At 53.6% G+C, this 11,830-nt stretch overlaps 1 protein-coding gene and 1 pseudogene across 1 annotated transcript; one reads left to right on the forward strand and one right to left on the reverse strand.

Moving 5' to 3' along the window:
* The first annotated feature begins 1,864 nt into the window (after nt 1-1,864).
* LOC138520226 (histone H3-like) lies at nt 1,865-2,271 on the forward strand (annotated as a pseudogene).
* Nucleotides 2,272-3,061: 790 nt separating this feature from the next.
* LOC138520227 (histone H2B type 1-K-like) lies at nt 3,062-3,442 on the reverse strand. Its single transcript, XM_069632694.1, has one exon. The coding sequence runs from the start codon at nt 3,440-3,442 to the stop codon at nt 3,062-3,064; it is 381 nt and encodes a 126-aa protein (XP_069488795.1).
* Nucleotides 3,443-11,830: the final 8,388 nt, after the last annotated feature.

Genomic DNA, 11,830 nt, shown 5'->3' on the forward strand with positions numbered 1-11,830 from the left:
AAACACCTTCAAGTCTTGCTGCTTCATCTATAACGCAGCCCCCCTTAAGTCACCCAGCTGCCTCGCGGAGAAACTTAGCATCTCCTGCGGACAACGCACCAGCCCAGCAATCCAGGGACAAACCCATTTTGTGTGCAGCAACAAGGACAAGGCAGATGTCCTTGCTGACACACTGGAGGTTTCGTTCACCCCGAACAAGGTAAGTAGGCTCTCAGACAAAGTGGAGAAAGAAGTTGAGAAGCATTTCGCAGAAGACCAACCCAGGCTGGGAGCAGAAGAGATCAAGGAGTGCACAAGCTCTGAGGTAGCAGGACTTGCAGAGAAGCTGGTGAACGGCAAGGCACCAGGGAGCAACAGAGTAACTAACCTGGCAATTAAGAACCTCCCGCCAGCATCAATGGAACACCTCACAGAGATCTTCAATGCATGCATGAGGCTCTGCACTTCCCGAGTTCCTGGAAAGAAGCAAGGGTCATCGTTTTCAAAAAGGCCGCCAAACCACTGAGGGATCCTGCGAACTATAGCCCCATCAGCCTGCTCTCTGGATTATCGAAGCTCCTGGAAAAGGTCCTCCTCACCCGACTCAGCGACTTCGCCTCTGAAAGAAATCTACAAGCAAAGGAACAGTTTGGATTTTGAAAGGAGAATGAACGACCCATCAGCTGCTGCGAGTGGTGGACACCATCAGCCATAGATACAACATCAAGAAGTCCACAGGTTTCATCTTCCTGGATGTCGCCAAAGCATTCGACTGAGTCTGGCACAAGAGACTGCTGTACAAGATGATTGGCCTGGGATTTCTGAACTACCTAGTGAAGACGATTGCAAGCTACCTGGGAGACCGTACCATCCATGTCGCCATGCGGTCTGAGATGTCCTCATCACATCCCATCCGAGCAGGCATGCCACAGGGATCAAACCTCAGACCCTTCCTGTTCAACGTCTTCACCAACGACATCCCAACAGATCTCCACAAGACCGACTTGGCACTGTATGCGGACGATGTTCCAGTCATCTCCCAGTCATTCAACGAAAAGAAGTGGCAAAGAACCGGCAAGCTTCATTGGATACCATTGCGACGTAGTACAGGGACTGGCGGATAGAACTCAACACCAGCAAAGAAAGAATATCATCAAGGAGCACCCACACATCAGCCTCACTGGGGAGACCATCAAGTGGGAGAGCAGCAGCCCTACCTCGTGTGACCGTGCACAGCAAACCCAACTGGGAAAGCCATATCGAGAATACTCAGCAGAAGGCAACAGGAAAGATGGCAGCACTGTACCCACTCCTGAAGACCAAGTCCATGCCCCTCCGGACAAAGATCAACGTGTACAAGAAGATCATCAGACCAACCCCGACGTATGCCTCGCCAGCATGGATGACCAGCCATGAGCAACACCGGAAGAGTCTTCATATAGTCCAGAAAAAGGTCCTGCAGATATCGTCTGGAGCTCCAATCTTCACAAGGACAGCTGACCTTCACAGAGACCTGGACATCGAGATGTTTGACGAACATCTAGTGAAGCTGAGCAAGAACTTTTGCCAAGGACTGGATCAGAACCTGAACCCTCTGATCAGAAGACTCACTGCCACCACTGCAAACCCCTTCGACCGCTACCCGTGGCCCATCATAGCGAAGACCCTGTGAAACCAGCCCTACTGTGACAAGTCCACACAGACCAAGAAAAATCCTAACCCACGACTACATACTCAACCCGAGAAGATGGAGTAATGAGGCTCAAGCCTCGGTATCCAAAAATCACTGCTGATGGCTAAAATCTATCAGCAAGAAGAAGAAGACGAGAGATGGCAGACCATTGTACGTCGTCAGCCGTCAGGAAGCAAATCGTGCAAGGTTGCCATGGCCCGTACTAAGCAGACCGCCCGAAAGTCCACCGGCGGCAAGGTGCCCTGCAAGCAGCTGGCCAGCAGAGCTGCCCGCAAGAGCGCCCCTGCCACTGGCAGCGTCAAGAAACCTCACTGCTATCTGCTGGGCACCATGGCCCTCAGGGAGATCCGACGCTACCAGAAATCGACCGAGCTGCTTATCCGCAGACTGCCCTTCCGCCTGGTGCGGGAGATCGCGCAGGACTTTAAGACCGACCTGTGCTTCCAGAGCTCAGCCGTCATGGCCCTGCAGGAAGCCAGCGAGTCCTATTTGTGGGGATTTTTGAGGACACCAACCTCTGTGCCATCCACGCCAAGAGAGTGACCATTATGCCCAAGGACATCCAGCGGTCCCGCCGCATCTGGGGTGAGAGGGCCTGAGGAGCACAGCAGCAAGCCCACCACCACAAAGGCTCTTTTAAGAGCCGACACGTTGTCACACACAAGAGCTGCTCACACCCGCCTCTTGAGGCGCCGCTTTCACTGCGCAGGTGGCTAGCCCGCCTCTCAAACCCAAGGCAAGCATGCAAACACTCCAATTGCCCCTTCTGTATGGACACCAGTTTACCTCGCCTTCAGAGGAGTTAACGTGATGGCTTTTGCCTTTTAGTCTAAGCACAGACAGCTCTTAACCCGATGCTCCCACCCCTCACCCGTCCCCCCCATGTCACAGTTCTACAGCACCTACCTTGATGCTGTATTCCAACTGCTTCTAAGCGCTGTGTGCTAAGAACCCCCAACACCCACATGCAGACCGAGCGGTGCAGTACTTGCTCCCTGTCGCGGTAGGGAGGATGAAGGATCAAGCCGGCCATGCCATGGGATTCCAAACTGCCCTAGCAGGCTCAAGAGAGATGTCTGCTGCGAGCGATACCATGGCATAGCTGCTTTCCATCGCCTGTCCTGTACAAAAAGCTGTGACCCAGAGTCCCCCTCCCCAGCGAATGTGTCAAGTGGGTACATGACTCCTCCCACAGCGCACAGAAATGATTTGCTTACACCGACCCAGAGGCCCAAGTCCCTATTTGAGATCATTGCCCTTCTATTTTCTGGGGATGGAAGAAAGCGGTGCTAGCTAGGCAAAGCATGCAAGCTCTTGAGTGGAGGTGATGAGCGGCTCTTAAAAGAGCCCTTGGGTTGTTTTGTTTTTTTGTGCTGGGTAGCGAAGGCCTCACTTGGCGCTGGTGTACATGGTGACGGCCTTGGTGCCCTGGGACACAGCGTGCTTGGCCAGCTTGCCGGGCAGCAGGAGTCGCACTGCTGTCTGGATCTCCCTGGCGGTGATGGTCCTGCGCTTGTTGTAGAGTGCCAGGCGGGAGGCTTCCGTGGCAATGCACTCGAAGATGTCATTCACGAACAAGTTCATGATGCCCATGGGCTTGAAAGAGATGCTGGTGTCAGGGTGCACCTGTTTCATCACCTTGTAGATGTAAATGGCATAGCTCTCCTTCCTGCTCCTCTTGTGCTTCTTCCTGTCCTTCATAGCCGATTTGGAGAGTGCTTTCTTGGAGACCTTCTTGGGCGCTGGGGCAGACTTGGCTGGCTCAGGCATGGTCTGCGGCTGAAGTTCACGCTGTGAGAAGCGGGAGAAATGAGTAACAAACACTGCGCTTCTTCTTCTTCTTCCTGATAGATTTTTATCCATCAGCTGTGATTTTTGGATACCGAGGCTTGAGCCTCATTACTCCATCTTCTCGGTTTTAATGTATAGTCGTGGGTTAGAATTCTTCTTGGTCTGTGTGGACTTGTCACAGTAGGGCTGGTTTCACAGGGTCTTCGTCGTGGTCTTCGTCGTGGTGGGCCGCGGGTATCGGTCAAAGGGGTTTACAGTGGTGGCAGTGAGTCTTCTGATCAGAGGGTTCGGGTTCTGACTCAGATTTGCTAGATGTTCGTCCAACATCTCAATGTCCAGGTCTCTGTGAAGGTCTGCTATCCTTGTGAAGATTGGAGCTCCAGAGGATATCCGCAGGGCCTTGGTCTGGACTATCTGAAAACTCTTCCGGTATCGCTCATGGCAGGTCATCTATGCTGGGAAGAAATACGTCAGGGTTGGTCCGATGATCGTGTTGTAGAAGTTGATCTTTGTCCGGAGGGGCATTGACTTGGTCTTCAGGAGTGGGTACAGCGCTGCCATCTTTCCTGTTGCCTTCTGCTGGGTATTCTCATTGTGGCTTCCCCAATTGAGTTTGCTGTCCAGGGTCACACCGAGCTAGTGGCTGCTGCTCTCCCATTTGATGGTCTCCCCATTGAGGCTGATGTGCGGGGTGCTCCTTGATCTTCTTTTTGGTGAAAAGCGTTGCAGTTGTCTTGCTGGTCTTGAGTTCGATCTGCCAGTCACTGTACCAGGTTGAGATGTTATCCAATGAAGCTTGCAGGTTCTTTGCCACTTCCTTTTCGCCGAATGACTGGGAGATGACTGCAACATCGTCCGCGGACAGCCCAATGTTGGTCTTGTGGAGATCTGCCGGGATGTCGTTGGTGAAGAGGTTGAACAAGAAGGGTCAGAGGTTTGATCCCTGTGGCACGCCTGCTTGGATGGGATGTGATGAGGGCCTCTCAGACCACATGGCGTCATAGAAGGTGCAGTCTCCCAGGTAGCTTGCAATCGTCTTCACTAGGTAGTTCGGAAATCCCAGGTCAATCATCTTGTGCAGCAGTCCTTTATGCCAGACTCGGTCGAATGCTTTGGCGACATCCAAGAAGACGATTCCTGTGGACTTCTTGATGTTGAATCCGTGGCTGATGGTGCTGATGGGTCGTTGCATGCTCCTTTCCAAATCCAAACTGTTCCTTTGCTAGTAGATTCCTTTTGGAGGCAAAGTCACTGAGTCGGGCGAGGAGGACCTTCTCCAGGATCTTCGATAATCCAGAAAGCAGGTTGATGGGGCGGTAGTTCGCAGGATCCCTCAGTGGTTTTCCGGCCTTTCGGAAAACGGTGACCCTTGCTTCTTTCCAGGAACTCGGGAAGTGCTGGAGCCCCATGCATGCATTGAAGATCTCTGTGAGGTGTTCCATTGATGCTGGCGGGACATTCTTGATTGCCAGGTTGGACATTCCGTCGCTCCCTGGTGCTTTGCCATTCGCCAGCTTCTCTGCAAGTCCTGCTACCTCAGAGCTTGTGCACTCCTTGATATCTTCTGCTCCCAACCCGGTTCTGTCTTCTGCAAGATGCTTCTCAACTGCTTCCTCCACTCCGTCTGAGAGCCTACTTACCCTGTTCGGGGTGAACAAAGCCTCCAGTGTCTTGGCAAGGACCTCTGCCTTGTCCTTGTTGCTGCATGCAAGGTGGGTTTGTGCCTGGCTTGGTGGGCTTGGATCCTTCTTCCCAGTCAGGCGACGAGTCATTCTCCATACTTAGTTGTCCGCCTCCTTCAGCTTGGCTGTTGCGGCCTCCCACTTCTCTCCACAGTGCAGTCGAATGTGCAAATCTGTCCCCGCATGAATCTTGCAAGCGTGTTGTACTTCTGCAGGAGGTCCGGCGTGCAGAACTTCTGCCACTGACGGCGGACCCGGTTCTTGTCGGCGATTGACTGTTGGATGCCTCTCGGTAGGTCGTAAATGGAACATTGGGTTGTCTTCTGCTTTGGAACGCTGCTCTTGATTGCCTGCTAGACTGCTATCATGAAGTCTTCAACAGCCCTGTCGGTGTCTTCCTATGTGCTCAGCGTGTTTGGTGTGACCTTGCTTCTTCAGACTTCCTTGTAGCGGCTCGAATCAGCTCTTCTGAAGTTTGTACTTCTCGGCCTGCTGGTAGGGTTCCATCTCATCTCCCACAGTGACTTCCTCTGGGTTGTGGTCCGAAGTCAGCTCCGCCAGTGATTCTAGCTCCAAAGAGTGTTGCAGGTTCTTCAGTAGCACATGTCCATCAGATCTGGGTTGTGGCTTGCTACACCTGGGTAGTGTGTGGGCTCAGTCAGTCTTGCTACCACACAGTCGTTCTTCCTGGAATACGCCAGCAGTGTCCATCCGCTCTGGTTGGCAGTCCTGGAGTTCCAGCATTGATGTTTGGCCTTGAGGTCTCCTCCGATGATTGTCGGAACCGTCAAATCCAGCAAAGCATCCAGGTCTCTGAGGTCCAGCTTTGCTTTCGGAGGGAAGTAAGTTGCAATCAGCCGTAGTGGTCCTGTTGCAGTCCTGACTTGCACTCCAGTGGCTTCAATGCTTCTGAGGATTGGGAGTGCAATCTCATGGTGGTCGATCGTCGTCTTCACTATCACTGTTGTCCCCCCTCCTTTGTCTCCTGCAGGTCGGTCAGTCCGGTACACTCTGTGGTTCACCAGGCTCAGCTTCTGATTTCCTTGCAGGCGAGTCTCTGAAAGCAAGGCAACACTCACCTTTCTCGTTTCCATCAGGTAAAGGAGTTTGTCTATCTTCTTCTGGATACCGTTGGCATTCCACATCACGATGGCATAGCTGGGTTTAGATGCCATGTTGGTTTCTTTCTTTGCCCGCGAATAGGCTCAGGACGAGCCTCCCCACTGTCGTCATGGTGGGGTCGATATTCAGCTCTGCAACAAAGGCTGCAATCTTCACGATTATTGTCTTCCAGTCGATGGAGCTCGCTGTTCCCTCTTCCTGCATTGGGGGTGGGGAGATTGCATCCGGTTGGGATGTGGATTCAGAACTGTGGCGTAGCTCAGCCCGGATGTGGTGGGTGTCCTCTGGGTCTTTGCTGGGCCTTGGCCTGGTGGCAGGCGAGGTGGGTTGTTCCTCTGCGTGATAGCTGTTTGTTGTGAGTCATGGGGATGTGCTGTTCTTTGGTGTGGATGGTGTTTTCCGTTGCTCCTCTGTGAGTCATTTGCAGTGGTTGGTGGGTGCTGTGCAGCTTGCAGTGGTCGTGGTGCCCTCCTCTGCTGCTCATCCTGCTTAGGTCTGGTAAGGGCTGGGCATCCGCGGTAGATGGGAGGGTGTGGTCCTTTGCAGTTCGCGCAGGTTGCCGGCTTGGTTCGGGCTTGGGGGCAGTTTTGCAATGCGTGGTTCTCCCCACATCGCAGGCAGCGTGGCTCCTGGTGGCAGAAGGCAGATGTGTGGCCGATGCACTGGCAGTTGAAGCTCATGATCGGTCCTCTTCTGCCCTTCGGTGGTGACTGCGCAGCCGCATAACCATGTTATCTTTGCCAGGTCCACAGGTTTCCCATTACTGGGCGGTGCCAGTGCGGCAACGAACAGAGGAAATTTCCTGGCCTTGTCTGCTGGCGAGGTCAGCTGTACGACGCTCCCCGGAACTTCTTCAAGGATGGCAACCTTCTCCACATTGCCACTCTAAATTCTCGCTCTGCCATCAAGCACTCCTCTGATATCTGTCACCTTCTTGAGGAACTGGACCTCGACGTCCTCTGTCTCACTGAGACATGGTTCACAGCCAGCTCTGCCACCAGCTTTGACACACTCCTACCTGACGGTTACAAGATCCTCTCCATGCCCAGGCCTAACCGTGCAGGGGGTGGTGTTGCCCTTATCTTCCCTGAGTGGATTCCTGCCACTGTCACTCCTACACAAACCTACTCCTCTTTTGTATGTCTTGTCTGCCGACTCTTTCTCTCTCCTAGCCATTCCCTTACCGTGGCTACTATCTATCGGCCACCTGGTCAAATTTCCTCCTTCCTCTCTGAGTGGGCTGACCTCTCCTCCTCACTCCTGTCCTCAACCACTCAACTCCTCTTACTTGGCGACTTCAACATCCACCTTGATGCCTCCAGTCCCCCCACTGATCTCTTTCGTGACCTCTGCGACTCTCTCTCACTCTCTATTTTCCCGTCTGGGCCTACTCACTCTGCTGGGCACACTCTTGATGCTCTGATCTCTTCTGACCTTCCCCTCTCCGTCCCTCTCTCCACTCCTCTCTCCTGGAGTGATCACTTTCTCCTATCCTCCCACCTCACCCTCCCTACTCCACAGGCAAAGCCACCCTCTTCACTGCCATCCACCTTCTCGGTCATCCGACCCATGAAGCGTGTGTCAGTTGAGGCTTTCGCTGCTACCTTCTCGCCCCCCCCTGCCCCTTCGGCTGACTCCCACCCTGACACAGCCCTCTCCATGCTCCACTCTGCTATATCTGTTACTCTTGATATCCTTGCCCCCGTCATGAGAATCTGCCTGAAGCCCAAAGCCAAATGTAACTCCTGGTATGACTCGGATCTCGTCACCCTAAAACACAAGTGCAGGGTTGCAGAGAGGAAATGGCGTGCTTCATGTTCATCCTCTGACAAACTGGCCTGCCGCCTGCTCCAAAGGCAGTACCGGCTCTCCGTTCTCACCAAGAAGAGAGCCCTTATCCAAGCCCGCATCTCTGCGGCATCTAACAACTCCGCCGAACTCTTTAAAATCTGCAAGGAGCTGGCCAACCCTGTTGCAGTCTCTACCTCTCCTGTCCCCCCCCAGGCCCTCTGCACTGCACTGGCCTCTCACTTCATCTCTAAAACTCAGGACATCCTGTCCTCGCTCTCCTCCTTTCACCTCCCTCCCTCCCTTCCCGGCTCTTCCTCTGGCCCTTCTGTAGTCACTCCTCCTCCCTCTTTCTCTGCCTTTCCACTTTTCTCTGCTGACGAGGTTTCCAGACAAGTCCGATCTATGAAAGTCTCGTCTAAACAGGTTCACCCCTGTTCCTCCAAAACTATCAAGGACCACATTGACTCCCTGGCTCCTGCCCTGGCTGACTTTTGCAACCACTCCTTCGCCTCTGGAGTCTTCCCTTCCCCCCTCAAGCACTCCCTTGTGCACCCTCTTCTCAAGAAACCCTCTTCCGACCCCTCCTGCCCGGCTAACTATCGCCCTATCTCCATCACTCCCTTCCTGGGCAAGCTCCTGGAGAAACTGCCCATCTCCCAGCTTAACCTCCATGCTGAATCTGTTGGTAGTCTTCATGACCATCAATCTGGCTTCAGAGCTGCCAGAAGCACGGAAACTGCTCTCCTGAACATCCGTGAAGACCTGCTCTTGAACCTCGATTCCAACACTCCGTGTGTTCTCATTCTGCTCGATCTCTCCTCTGCCTTTGACACTGTCAACCATGCCATCCTGCTCAACCGTCTCCGTGAAAACCTGGGTATCACTGGTCAGGCTTCAGCGTGGCTGCCCTCTTTCCTTTCAAATCGACCCTCCCAGGTCCAACTGGGGTCCTTCCTCTCCGACATCTTTTTCTCCACCTGTGGTGTCCCCCAGGGATCTAATCTCTCTCCCTGGCTGTTCAACCAGTATCTGGCACTCCTTGCCCACCGCATCGCCACTCTCTGCCCTAATTTCCAGTGCTATGCGGACGATACCCAGCTCATTTTCAGGCTACCCTCAGCCTCCCCCTCTCCTTCCCTCATCTCTGACTGTCTGTCTGCTATCCAGGAATGGTGTGCCGCCAATGACCTCTGCCTTAATGCCAGTAAGACTGAGATTCTACTCATCGGTACACCCACTCCCTCCTTCCCTGCAGCTCTCTGGCCTGCCTCCCTTGGCCCCCTCCCTGCTCCTACCTGCTCCTACCTGCAAGGCAAAAAACCTTGGGGTCATCTTCGACTCCACACTCTCCTTCTCTCCTCATATTTCTGACGTCGCTAAGAAGTCACACTACCAGCTGCACCTCCTCAGAGGTATTCTTCCCTTCCTCTCCTTCCACCAGAAGCTCACTGTCTCCCGAGCCCAGGTTATCTCGAAGCTGGATTACTGTAACAGCCTCTATCTTAATCTGCCTGCCTCCACTCTCCGCCCTCTGCAACTCATCCAGAACAGAACTGTGAGACTTGTCCTTGGCCTCAAGCCCAGGGACCGTTTCTCTCCAGGACTGAAATCTCTACACTGGCTCCCAGTGGCTGCGAGGATAAAGTTCAAAACCCTCTGCATTGTCCACAAGTCCTTCTGGGGCCTGGGTCCTAAATACCTTCAACTCTCTCTTCCCAAATATCTTCCTTCCCGAGCCCTTCGCTCATCCGCCTCCAACTCCCTCAGGATCAGCCGCTTCTCGAAGCAACGAGCTGGGGGTAGATCTCTCTCCGCAGCAGTGGCCTCCCTCTGGAACAGCCTTCCTGCCTCCCTGAAACTTGAGGAGAACCATCTCCGGTTCCGGAAGCACCTCAAAACCTTCCTCTTTGCTTCTGCTTTCTCTCTCCCTCTCCCCTGCTGAACAGCTAATATCCTTCACTGAAACTGCACTGATTCTGCAACTGGACCACTCTTAACGGCCTCGGTCCTGGGCCCAGCCACTCTCCACTTGCACTGATGCACTGGAACCCCTCTGCACTGCGGGACTGTCTCTGTATCCCTACAGCCCCCCCCCCTTTCCCAGCACTTGTTCTGCACTTACCTTGCACTTGCCACCAGCTGGCCCTATTTATTTATTACTTTACGCCACTTACCTTGTACTGCACTTCCCCCCTCCCCTTCCCCTTGCACTTTTCCCCCTCCCCCACCCCTGCACTTGCGCGATCTGAATGACACCTGGCCTAGTAGGATCGTTGTCTGTCTCCCCTTGTTCCTCCCCTCCCTGCCTCGTCACGCCTTGAAACACCTGTGTATAGGCGCGTTACAAATGCCATATCATATCATATCATATCATATTCACTGGGAGGCCGTGCTCTGCAAGTTGCTCTGCAATGTCTCCAACGCTGCTGTTTGCCGGGAGGCCACAGATCACGAAACTCTGGGACCTCACTTGCTCCAGTGGGAAGGTGTAATACTGCAGGCCCTGTACGGTGAAGGCATCCGTCATGCTTCTGCAGTCCTCCACTCTGGTGAGCGAGATTTTCACATGCTCATCATGAAGCTTGGTGGTGAAGGTTGGTTCGGCGCACAGGTGTCCGAGCAAGTCAACCAGGTCCTTGTGAGTCTTCAGGCTCTTCACGAACAATGGGGGGGATCCAGATATTCTTGGGTGGCAGGGTCATTGGCTCGTCTGCCACGTTGCTAGATTCTATGCTCAGCTGTTCGTGCTCTAGAGCACCATACCTGTTGCTGATGCTCACTCCTGTAGCAGATGGTTCAGCCGTCTTCTTCAACTTGAGCATTGATACAGCTGGTGAAGTGTTTCCACTACTTCCATGTCTTGCATCTCATCCTTTGTGTCCTGAGGTTGGGGCGCTCGGACATCTGGGCCACCATGATTGATCTAGGGAAAGAGAAAAGTGCATGCACATGCCACGTCCGGGCTCCGCGCATGCGCATTGGGCAGCAGAGTTAGGCTTGCGTTACAAGCCTCTTTTTTGTGTGGATGCTCGCGCGGAGAGGCGTTGCATTCCTGGCCTCGCTCCTACAGACTTCCTTATTATGTGGTCAGGTCAGGAACTAGTCGCGTCTCAACGCGGCTTGTTTCCTGACCCTCCGCATCACTTCTGTGATTCCTGTTCCTTTTGGCCACGCTCTGTTCTTGGCTTCCCTGTTCCATCCCCTGCCCAGAAGGGGTTAGGTCCCTGATTCCTGATCTACCTCTGCCTTGATTGGGAGTTGGGTTCCTGTTTTACCTGATCTGCTCCTAGCCTCGGATTGTTGTGTCCCTATTCCTGGGCCTTCCACCCTTCCTTCCCCTGCAAGTCCATTGACCAGTTCCCTTGGCCCTTTATCCTTGTCCTAGGTTCCCTCCTCTGCGTTGCTCCAAGTTGCCTTGGTTTGTTATTCTTTCTTGGGTGGTGTCCATTTCCCAGTTGACCATCCTCTGCCTGATCCTGTCTGCCTACTGCCTCCGGTCTGGGTACTTGCTCTTCGTGGACACCAACATTCTTCTTCACCTTGCCACAACATCCGGATAAAGACATCTACCGGCTCAGCACAACTTTGGAACGGCCTTCCCTGTCAGTGCTTGCACTGTTCTGGCGCCACATTAAAATCCAGGGAAGCGCCCAAATTGTGGCATCAGGAGTTGGCAGATAACAAGGGGGGTCCTGGGAGACTCTCTGCCAGACATGAGTCCTGGTTACAAAAGCCGTACCCAGAGTCTTTAGCTCACTATCTTTCACAGAGA

Source organism: Ambystoma mexicanum, chromosome 13, assembly GCF_040938575.1.
Source record: "Ambystoma mexicanum isolate Mex_15411 chromosome 13, UKY_AmexF1_1, whole genome shotgun sequence".
Taxonomy (NCBI): domain Eukaryota; kingdom Metazoa; phylum Chordata; class Amphibia; order Caudata; family Ambystomatidae; genus Ambystoma; species Ambystoma mexicanum.